Raw genomic sequence first — 10,544 nt, forward strand, 5'->3', positions numbered from 1 at the left:
AAAATTACGGAATACGCTACAAATCTTTTATGGAAAATTATTGAAAAGAAAATCTTGTTTGCTTTCCTACAAATAATTTTTTTGGTAACGGGATATTTCCACAACAAGTATAATGGTAATGAGAAAAAGAATAGGAGAGTCAAAACTAATGACAAAATTTCTGATTATCTGTTAACATTCAGAATGTCAACTATTGGCAAAAAAAAAAAAAAAAAAAAAAAAAAAAAAAAAAAAAAAAGATTGCAATATTAGTCCTATAATTTAATTGCAAAGACAGGGGTAAATTTCAGATTACACCAGGATACTACACTGGCATAGAAATAGTATGTAACAGAATGTATTCTAAGAACTAGAGACAAGTGTATTCTCAGTTTATATATTTTAACTATGCTAATAATTGAGAACTGCTGTCTATATTCTGGTTTTTGCCTAAAATAATCTGTATCATGGAAGAAATATTGTATTATGAGTAAAGTTTTAAGTCTTAACCATGTTATTATAGAACATAAACACAAAAGAAAATTCTGAAAAGTATAGACATATGCAAGAAGTAATGAGTGCTGACCTTATATATATATCCATCACAACTTTCCTCCTTTAGAGATGAGAATCTCCCCGTAAGGCACTTTTTGTTCAACTCTTAGGAAGTCACGCGAAGCAAGAACTACACCCGAAGTGGCAAATTATCCCAGTTTCAATTTGTTGGAATTTAAGCAACAAAAAAATGGACACTAGCTCTAATGTAATTGGCGCGGAAAGAACTTATATGTATGGATACCACAAGTTTGATAAAAGAGCATCGCTGCTCCTTTTCGGTTCATTCCAGCAGCTAGTTTGTTCAACGATTCTACTTGAGGAGCTCCTGGAGTTTCAAAATGTGCTTTCATTTGCCTGTAGGTATTTAAGTCCAAGTAATATCAGTCAACTAATCAAATAATAGATATTAAGACCAAGGACATTAGAGAATCTCAAAAGAGCAGTACAATCGGATAGTATCAGTCATCTTGTCTGCAGGCTGACTGATGACTGGAAGTTGAGTTTGTGTAGGTCCAGTTTCCACCAGTAGTTCTGTGGAAAAGAAAGTTCAATGCCACGGATTCAAAGTCACCAAGGAAAAAAAAAAAAAAAAGGTTAAAATTTCAAGAGCCAAAGTTGCTGCAATAAAAGAGATAGGTCACAATATTATCTCTTTACCTTGATCAGGTGTTGGGTCATTTTCAGTCAGCCTTGATAATCTGAAATTCGGATCTGAAAATTGCCTTGAATTCTCTTCTTCAACTGGTTCCAGGCTACTGCCACTGTGTCTAGAAGAGGAGTAAGGCCTTTTCTTGTTGGATCTGTCGTCAGGGCTTCGAAATTTCAATACATGTGAACATATATAGTTTCAATTAAAGAATATATATACGTAGTTACAAAGCCAAATTCAATGGCTATATATAAAAATTAAAATGAACTTCTCATACAACTCCAATTATCATTCTAGATGGTATTACACCAAGATGCTCTCCTGACCTTCCTGAATGAACTTCTAAATGATGTAATGGCATGCCATGTCCTGATCCTGAGCTTGGGATGGATCTTACCTCATCTGCTGTAAATTTGCATGAGGCAAAAACTTATGTACGTATATTCATAGTCTAATTACTTCTCGTTATAAATGTGAAGCATAGCATGAGGAAAGAGACGTGTAACTTACCAGAATTTCCAGGTGTCACAAGATTGGCCTCAGTTATCTTCTTACCATTGTTCATAAGGTTGTTTTTTAGCTCTCCCATGAGGATTTCCATTGGCATGTCATCTTTGACAACGGTGTTCCGCTGTTTCTCTATGGAAACACCCAGTGACTGAGAGCCAACTCCACTGTAAAAATCTTCAAAGGGCTTCATGTCCAAACACTGAATTAGATAGGCTGCAATGTTTCTCCTTGGAACAGACTAAGATTTTTGGAGTGACTTACATGTTCCATTGAACCTTGATAATGTCCTCTCTCTGGTGGTGATGATGATGATGGTTCTGGAGGCAAGGGTAGGGAAGTACTTACTGCTTAGAGAAGAAGAATATGAATTTTACTAATCCATTGTCTTTTTGAAGATGATAATCTCAAAAGCAACCATATGTAAACTCTCACCAGAAGGTGATTCATGGGGACTTTGGGTACTTTTAATCCAGAGCTGCAGAAGAGGTGCTGGATAATAGATTGCTTTATTTTCATTTGTCCATAAATTATCAACAAGTACCGTGGGTGGAACATCCATGAGGTTAGCAACCTTCATTTCAGACATAATATCCCTGCGTGCCTGAAATAAATCCAGTATAGTAACAAAAGTTGCTTTTGTTTTGTTACTGTAACGTCTGTCTTGCAAGGTGGATATTTTGAAAAGATAACTGAAACTTTTTAAAACAATTACAGGTAACACAGCACATTCTCAAGCTAACCATATATCCAATTATCTCCTGACATGTAAGATGGTAAAACAATTCTTTGGGCAAATTTGAATGTGAACCATGCTGGATATCAAGGACAAACCTTTCTTTTTCTTCCTCTTCTTGATACAATATCAGAAGCATTTTGAAGCCATGACTGGTATATTGGACCAGGAATAATGGTTTGTTCATAATCCATTGCAGGGGCTGCATGTCTTTTTCTTGTTTTCCTCTTAACTAGTCCTTGCTTCTGCTGATCCTGCTTCATCCCCTTCTTCAAGGTCAGTTAACTCTATTTACCTTTTATTACTTTCACATGATCAGCCATGGAGTAGCTTTATTTAAATTACTTTACCGGTCTGGTTGCTTTACATTCATCAGCTTGTTGATTGAATTGTTTTTCTGGATGGTCTTGGATTTCTTCATCTGCAGTAGGCAATGTTAATGTACATACTCAGCTAAACGTTTTCTTATGTGGATGTTTTTGGTATAAATATTCACTAATGGGAAGAATAACCACACCTACAATGCAATGTGGAAGAATAAGAACAAATTGTTTGAGATACAAACGCACAGGTTGACATTGTCATTTTCAAAAATCTAACCAAGAAAGATTAGACCAAGCAATCACAGAGAAAATAAAGGTAAAGAAATTCACTGCAAAAATTTGAGAAACACCATCTTTCCCTTTTCTGGAATTATGATATTTGCACTTTCCAGTCCAGGAAAATAAAAGAAAAAAAAAAACAAATAAATAGTGGAAAGAAGAAAAGAAAAGGTTCCATGTGTTTATTGCATAACTTCTGACATTAAGATGCCGAAGGTGGTTTTAAATAATAAGAAGAAACAAAGGTTAACATAATACATGTCGTTTGAGATACACATATTTAGTTATGACTGACCTCTTGGAGCTTCATCCTGTCTGGGTGGGGAGGGCATGAGAGTAGTTGGGGTCTCCATATGCTCTCCTGAGGTGAAGTTCAGTTGTGTCTCCTCATCTTCTTCAATGTCAAATCTGCCATATCAGCAACAAAGATATATGTGTTTTGAGGTTAAATTGTAAATTAATGAATATAAGCGACATCCCTTGTGAAATTTAAAGCGTAAATTAATGAATATAAGCGCTATCCCTTGTGAACTGCAGACTGAATTTCCTAATTCCTTTTTTATTCAATTTTACTCATCTAGAACCGCTGTAATTCAAAATCAATCACTTCAACCAGAAGAAAATATTTGCAGCATGGTGTAGAATCACCTTTCAAAGCGATTGTATGTCTCTGAGTGTGCCTGATATAAATCAAAACTCTCAAACAATTTGATATTTTCAGCATCAGCTGAGGGAAAAACGCTGATTAGCTTTAGGAATCAAGTATAAAATCGATAGCTAGGGAAATGGACAAGCCAAGGAATAATTAAAGAGAAAAAAAAAAAAAAAACCTTGATGTAATTGCCGGGAGACATCTTCCTCCCTTGGATCATTGTTAATATAGGGTTCATCAACATCATCGAGTCGCTGCACATGAAGAACGCTATGTAGAGATTAGAAATTAATTCGATGGAGCAATGCGAAAATTTTCACAGTTAACTTTTTGAGGCAATTTATTAAAATGAAAGTTTAAATGACAATGCCATTTAAGAATGTGATGTAGTCCCTTGCTAACTCACTTGCATTGAACAGAGTAAAATCATAATTATCACACTAAGCAAACGTTTTTAGAAATAGAAAGATGTAGAAACAAGGACACTAGTTTTGTCTCTTGAATGTTACAGGGTTTCATCTAAACAGGAAGAACTAACAAGGTTGTACGTAACAGTAATAGATCAAGAAGGCATCAACAATCATAAAACTCAAAAATAATCAAATTAAAGAATTATCCCGGGTAAAATATCGTGATTCAACTAGATTAAAGTGACTCAAACGAACAAGGGTGAAGTGAACTAATAACCAGAAAAAAAGGAGAAATTTATGAGATCACCATCCTATAAAAACTTCAGAGTTTTTCGCTGAATCTAGATTTGAAAAGGTCCACTTTTGACATGCTAGTAATTGCAGCTCCAGTTTAGCAGAGGATTTATTTCGGACCTCAAATTGATAAAGTTACATGATCAAAATTGCTTTACCATACAAGAGAAGCATAGGCAAACATAATCATACATCCACATCAATGATAATGCATATTTACTATCATATTCAAGGTAAGAAACTGCAATCCATTAACTTTCATCTAACGGTTTCGGATAACTGACTAATCCATAAATTTAATTTAATTACTTGACTGCCTTTAGATAACAGAGTAATCCATAAATTTAATATAATTACTTGACTAAAACCCAAAACAATTTATTTGAACAAGTGGGAAGTAAAACACCCTAGAAAATATTCCATTCAACTTATTGATTCTCCATTATCCACAGTATGCTTGTAATTTTTAAACCATACGTAGAAGGCTGAATAAATATCAATTTACCATGGCAAAATAGGCAGTCTGTTGGAACCCAATTGTGGCGGTTGCATTGGAGAAATTAACGGATCGCTCAATATCTCCCAGATCTGTCTCTTGGTTCTCTGGCAGAGTCACAGCTTCTTTCCTGCAAACATGGACACAAACAAATTAACCCAGAACGAAACTCAAGCAATTTGATTTGACCTTGCTACCCTCGAACGAGAGACCGTGAACGATAAGGCCTACAGCTGTTACTACATACTGGTCTTTTACAATGCTAAGATGCACATATTCTCTTTGCTATAGCGCGCTGGTTTAGTGAAATAAGTTGCTAAAATACGCTGATTTAAGGAAAGAGAAGATCAGAAACAGTGACAGACTTGGCCTGGGATTTTCCATTAGGAAGTACGGTAGGGTCTGGAGCTGGTTTTACTTTCCATGCTTCATTTATTTCAACCTGATAAACGAAAAGTTAACATGCAACGCTATATGATTTAAAATCAGCACTGAACAAGGAAATTTAAAAAGTGACAATAAAAACAGAGAAAATGGTTTTGTTTTCTACCAGTAAACGGGTCACATCATCTGCAAAGAAACACACACTAAAAACTGTTAACTCATCCCCACATATTGAATAAACAGAAATTGAACTTCAAATATTAGCGACAAAAGAGACTAGCAGTCACACCATAGAGGAGTTTCACTTTTCGTTCGTAAACAATAACAACTCCACCTGAAGGAAGAACAGAAAAGAAAAATGTCCTGTTCTTGTTAGTATAATTTAAGCAGAAATTGATAACAAAAGAGAAACTGAAAAGAAGAAATTACCCATGAGAATTCCAGAGAGCCTTAGAGCCATTGGTACAGAAGGATTTAAAATCTCTTCACTGTAACCCGATGTTGAAACGCAAAATAGTTAAAATAAACTAGACCAAAATTTTAATAGAATTTGAGATAAAAATAAACAGAAATAATAAAGAAGAGGAATAACCAGATTTTGATGATATTGAGCTTGTCTAGCTTCTTTCGATTGATTTTGGCGTGCATAGTTGCCGCCATCCTTCGTCACATGAAGCAGAGAAAACAGAGATTCATATTAAGCATTAGAATTTGAATGTTAGTCTAATCGCCAAAAACAGAGAACTATTAACAAAACTTGATATTCATTTTCAGAAATAGTCGTTATCATCTTCAAAAATCAAATGGAAATAAGTTAAAACTAGTTTAGAATCCAAAAATCTATAAAGCAGCGAAGCCATTGTAATTTTATCGAAGAAAACAGAGACATATTATAGGCATAAAAAACGAACTAAAAGCGAAAGTAAGTGAAAATAGAAGGTCACCATATCTGTCCTAGAGGCGCTTTGCGAGCAAGAAGCTGGTGAGAATAAAACATTCTTAATAACTTTAAGTTTCACTATTAGAAGAACAGAGGAGAAAGAGAAATCGATAATGGCTTTCAATAATAATAATAATAATAAGAAGAAGAAGAAGAAGAAGAAGAAGAAGAAAATTTATTTTGAGAAAGAGAGAGATCGCATGAGAAAGGAGTGCGGGAATTTTGATTCTCTTTTTAAAACGAACTGCACTCGCCCGCCATGACACAGATTTTGTCAGGTTGCAGAGGAATTGTTTCATGATAAAGTCACCTCAGTAAAATGAACCTTTTGGTACTATTTATTACGTGGCGTTGTAGGCGGATAGACATGTGCAATACCACGCTAAGCTCGTCGACGAAGGTATTACAGTTTGCTGTCAACCGTCAGGTGACGTTAGTAGAAACTTATGCAACGACCTTAAGTTGTTATTTTGTCTTTTGGGCCGTACCAGATCAGCTGCTTGCTTTGGTTCACCCTCGTTTCCTTCTCCACCTCCTCTTTATTTATATAAATTTAAAACAATAAATGTAAATTTTACTTTCAAATATAAAAAAACAATAATTTTAAATTTAAGCAAAATCTATTTATTTAACACAATTTCAATAATAATTAGTAGTGTTAATCTTGTGTTTATCACAAAATCAAGCCATGAAGTGTCATCTTTCGGCTCAATCTTCTTGGTACTCTCCAACTTAATTTCTTGAACCGTAAGATTGAAATTCTTTTATTATAACATTTATTTATTTGTTTGTTTTTTTACTTATATTGTATAACTTTTATTTAGTTTGAAAATTATATATTTTATCTTAATGTATATGATATGGCAATTCTAAGATTTGAAGGTAGAAACATATGTAAATTTTGGCACTGCAAATTATTGTATTACGAATTGCAACTCCTCCGTATCTACAATGTCTACTTTGCTTATGCATGACAGAAAAAAAAAATGGTGCATATTAGCTTATATGCTGCTTGTATATGAGGGATCGTTTATTTAGCCAGTGCTTTATTAATTCAAATTGGATGTGTCCATAGATTTTTAAACAAAAGAAAATATAAAAAGCAATTTAATTAGTGTCCTGTGTTGAATAGGAAAATAATACTCAATATCTAGGTAAATAAATTAATAGTTACAAACACATATATCTACAAACCCTATTATTTTTAATTAATAGTTACAAAAATAATTATTAATTATACTTTTGAATTTTTTTTTCTCTTATCTATATTTACACATTTTTTTATTTTTTTTATATATTTTAGTTTCAAGAATTGTGTAATAGTTTTCTCCATATATATATTTATATATATACACTAATTTCCGTATAAAAAAACTATTACACTAATCTATCCAAAAAATTAGCATTTAATTATTTAATTTACTTTTACATGCCTTTATTCTTTTACTTTAATTACGGAAGTTATGTATTTTGTATAGGGTATTTTTACATCGTTAAAACATAAAAATTGAGCTACGCTTATAAACTTTAAAAGGCTTCAAAATTTAAATTTTTATTATTCATTTAGTAAAAATTTATCATTTGAATTTTTTTTGGAAATAAAATATAATGCATAGCAAATAAAGTAATCGGCACAATGCGGGAGTGTCACGACCCGTTTCCATGGGCCGGACCGGCACTAGGGCCCAGGTAAGCTTAAGGCCCCCGAGGCCCGTAGTAAGCCTGAATCACTAATAACTATTATCTCAATATAATATTTAAAACATTCAGCCTATAATTATAGAAAAATAAACCTTAAGATTCTATTAAATTTCGGCCCAAATTTATCAATTACAACATTTCTACAGTTCGGGCCCAATTAACAATACATCATATTTTTAATATGGGCTCACATAATTATGTCGTCTATGTTAATACACGACTAATTGCACACAAATTCTACAACTGCGGAGTTCACTAACAGATGTATACAGATAAGTCTTCAGACATTTATCTACTTAATATATCAACATTAAAATTAAAGAATCTCTTTTTAACAGTGAAGGAGCAGAGTTATAGCTGGGATTTAGAAAATGCTACTTCCTGGAAGATTTAAACAAGAGATGTGAGTTTATTAATGAATAATAATTATTGCACAACACACGCATTCACACAAATGTATGAATATATCAATTTAGTCATCCGACTAGTTATATGCTCACACAGCCAGTCACACAAATGGCATATCACCAGCACTCACAATTATTAACATCTTCATATAATCACATCACGTGGAAATTAGTCAGTGGAGTCACCGAACCCCCGATGAGCCGTCCTCCCACATGGCCCATCCTCTCACGTGTGCACCAGGGAGCCGATCCCCCATACTGGCCGACCGGTTTAATCCTCACTTGACCAGCCCTCTCATTGTTTTTCCATTCTCTCTTTTCTTTTTCATACCAACAGGAGGCAACCCGGTGGTCTCCATCCAATCTAGATCATCAAGCGCTCACAACAGGAGGCCACCCTGCGGGCTGCAATCAAATCTAGACTGTCCGGTGCGCAACGACGAGAAGCCAACCCGTGGTTAACGGTAACGGTAACGGTAGGTGCACACGGGAGCGCCGATCTCCCATTTACCCGGCTAACGGTAATGGATCCATATAACAGTAACGGTATATAACGGTAACGGTAATCAGGATCCATATAACGGTAACGGTCTCACAAACCCATGGTGACCCACTTCATCCCAATTCCACACAAGCAAAGCACAGCAATATCACAACACAATTAATCAAACATTGCGATTAAATGCAGACATATCGATCAATTACATATTGGACTGCAATGTACAATTAAACATCCATTCTCAAATGCAATTAAATAATTAAATAAATAATATTAACAATAACAGCAACGATAAAATAAATAATAATAATAATAATAAACTATGATAATGACAAGGTAGTTAAAGCACTTTATTTATTATGTATCAAATTGTAGAAATTTATCTAATAAGCTTATTTGTTATATTATTAATTAAAATTTGTCTAAATTCTGTCAAAATTTCGGCAGCACCTCCCCTAAAAATTGGGCTATCTACCTGCTCAAATATCACAATATTATCATATCTTTATCAATCAGTGCACACAGCCCATCCGTCGGGCAATCAATCAATTTAAAATCCCATCCTCCTTCCAAAAACAACAATATCAACACTCCATCAAAAATTTACAAACTAATTCTAATAATATCCATATAAGATCATTTATTAAGTCATTAGTTAACTAAATTATTAGTTTTACCGTAACTAATTTGTTAAGCAGCTAAAACATATTTTAACAATAACTAATTATAACTACTACCTATTAAAATTCGGTTTTTTATATCAATATCAACAATGGCTAGGCCTCCCAAATCTTGATTAATCAAAATTTCGGATCTAACCGTTAACCAACTAAAATTTGCCTCACTTTTCTTATGCACAATCGGTTAGTTTTAAACTAATGATTATCTAATTAACTAATTAACTAATTCTAATTTAGTTTCCCCCTCAATTCACCTATTTATAACAATAACCATGTAATTTATTTGACAATGTTCTAAACTAATTTACAATTACATTATTCTAAAGTCCTAAACCAGTTAACAAATCATGTTCGCTATCCAAATACGCACACTAATCAATCTAATTTATTTACAAAAGACTATAAATGTTCATATATTTTTAAGTTAATCCAATAAGTTAATTTCTTGTTATTCAATTTAGTCTATTTAATAACTCAATTAAATTCATTAATCAATTAATTCTATATATATAAAAATTGAGAATTTGAGTTTTAGAACGTACCCATTGGGAATCGAGCGACGATTCCATGATCAGCGCGAAGAGAAGAGGATTCTGTCTCTCGGGGCCTCACCGGAGTGCCGCCGGCCGGTCACCGGACCGCCACCGCCGACCGCCGTGCACGGTGGCCGGAAAAGTGAAACCGCCCAGAAAATTGCAAGGTCACCACCACCCGCCTCCAATTTTCGTAAGGAATCCAAATCTGCTATCACTTTGTTGAGCCAGTGCCTCGTTTGGCTGGATCTAGCTCCACAGCCACCTTCAAGCCGCCGTCCATGGTGGTTTATCAAAACTCAAGCAACATCACAAATTAATGGGGGAAAAAGGTTCATATGTAGGAGAGGAGTTGTTTGAGACCAACCCCAGCACTTGGAGTCGACGGAATTGATGAGATTTCGCCGGAAAACTTCATCGCGCGGTGGACAGCCTTCCAATCGCGATCTCTCTCAATTTCAGGCCTCATCACGCGAACTAAGACCATAGAAGAGTTCATCTCGACGAGAGGAGCAAG

General features: G+C 34.4%; 1 protein-coding gene across 3 annotated transcripts; it reads right to left on the minus strand.

Moving 5' to 3' along the window:
- Nucleotides 1-458: 458 nt before the first annotated feature.
- On the minus strand, nucleotides 459-5,927 carry SYN1 (Rad21/Rec8-like family protein). Of its 3 annotated transcripts, XM_089723503.1 has the most exons (19): nucleotides 5,860-5,927; nucleotides 5,697-5,755; nucleotides 5,557-5,601; nucleotides 5,434-5,453; nucleotides 5,249-5,325; nucleotides 4,893-5,013; nucleotides 3,862-3,937; nucleotides 3,680-3,758; nucleotides 3,327-3,439; nucleotides 2,780-2,850; nucleotides 2,528-2,683; nucleotides 2,129-2,297; nucleotides 1,958-2,040; nucleotides 1,697-1,880; nucleotides 1,513-1,591; nucleotides 1,195-1,337; nucleotides 984-1,068; nucleotides 779-891; nucleotides 459-664 (listed from the first exon to the last, which is right to left on the minus strand). In XM_089723503.1, exons 1-19 carry the CDS (start codon nucleotides 5,925-5,927, stop codon nucleotides 582-584), a joined length of 1,824 nt encoding a protein of 607 aa, XP_089579629.1. In that variant the 3' UTR covers nucleotides 459-581. The 3 variants fall into 3 exon arrangements, with proteins under 3 accessions (XP_089579629.1, XP_089579631.1, XP_089579630.1); XM_089723505.1 differs by lacking the exons at nucleotides 5,249-5,325; nucleotides 5,434-5,453; nucleotides 5,557-5,601; nucleotides 5,697-5,755; nucleotides 5,860-5,927 and having other exon boundaries at nucleotides 1,513-1,615; nucleotides 1,958-2,043; nucleotides 2,528-2,686; nucleotides 4,893-5,126; XM_089723504.1 differs by lacking the exons at nucleotides 4,893-5,013; nucleotides 5,249-5,325; nucleotides 5,434-5,453; ... (1 more) ...; nucleotides 5,697-5,755; nucleotides 5,860-5,927 and adding an exon at nucleotides 4,090-4,829 and having other exon boundaries at nucleotides 1,513-1,615; nucleotides 1,958-2,043; nucleotides 2,528-2,686.
- Between the last annotated feature and the right edge of the window lie 4,617 nt (nucleotides 5,928-10,544).

This window comes from Jatropha curcas, chromosome 6 (genome assembly GCF_041381405.1).
Source record: "Jatropha curcas cultivar XTBG-Jc1 chromosome 6, XTBG_Jcur_1.0, whole genome shotgun sequence".
Taxonomy (NCBI): Eukaryota; Viridiplantae; Streptophyta; class Magnoliopsida; order Malpighiales; family Euphorbiaceae; genus Jatropha; species Jatropha curcas.

Excerpts from the sequence above, each read along its gene's own strand:
- SYN1 (XM_089723503.1), bottom strand. The coding sequence starts at position 5,927 with ATGGCGGCAACTATGCACGCCAAAATCAATCGAAAGAAGCTAGACAAG. Across the intron at positions 2,684-2,779 it reads AATGTAAAGCAACCAGACCG|GATCAGCAGAAGCAAGGACT; the intron begins GTAAAGTAATTT and ends GGGATGAAGCAG. Across the intron at positions 2,041-2,128 it reads TCCCCATGAATCACCTTCTG|TAAGTACTTCCCTACCCTTG; the intron begins GTGAGAGTTTAC and ends TTCTCTAAGCAG.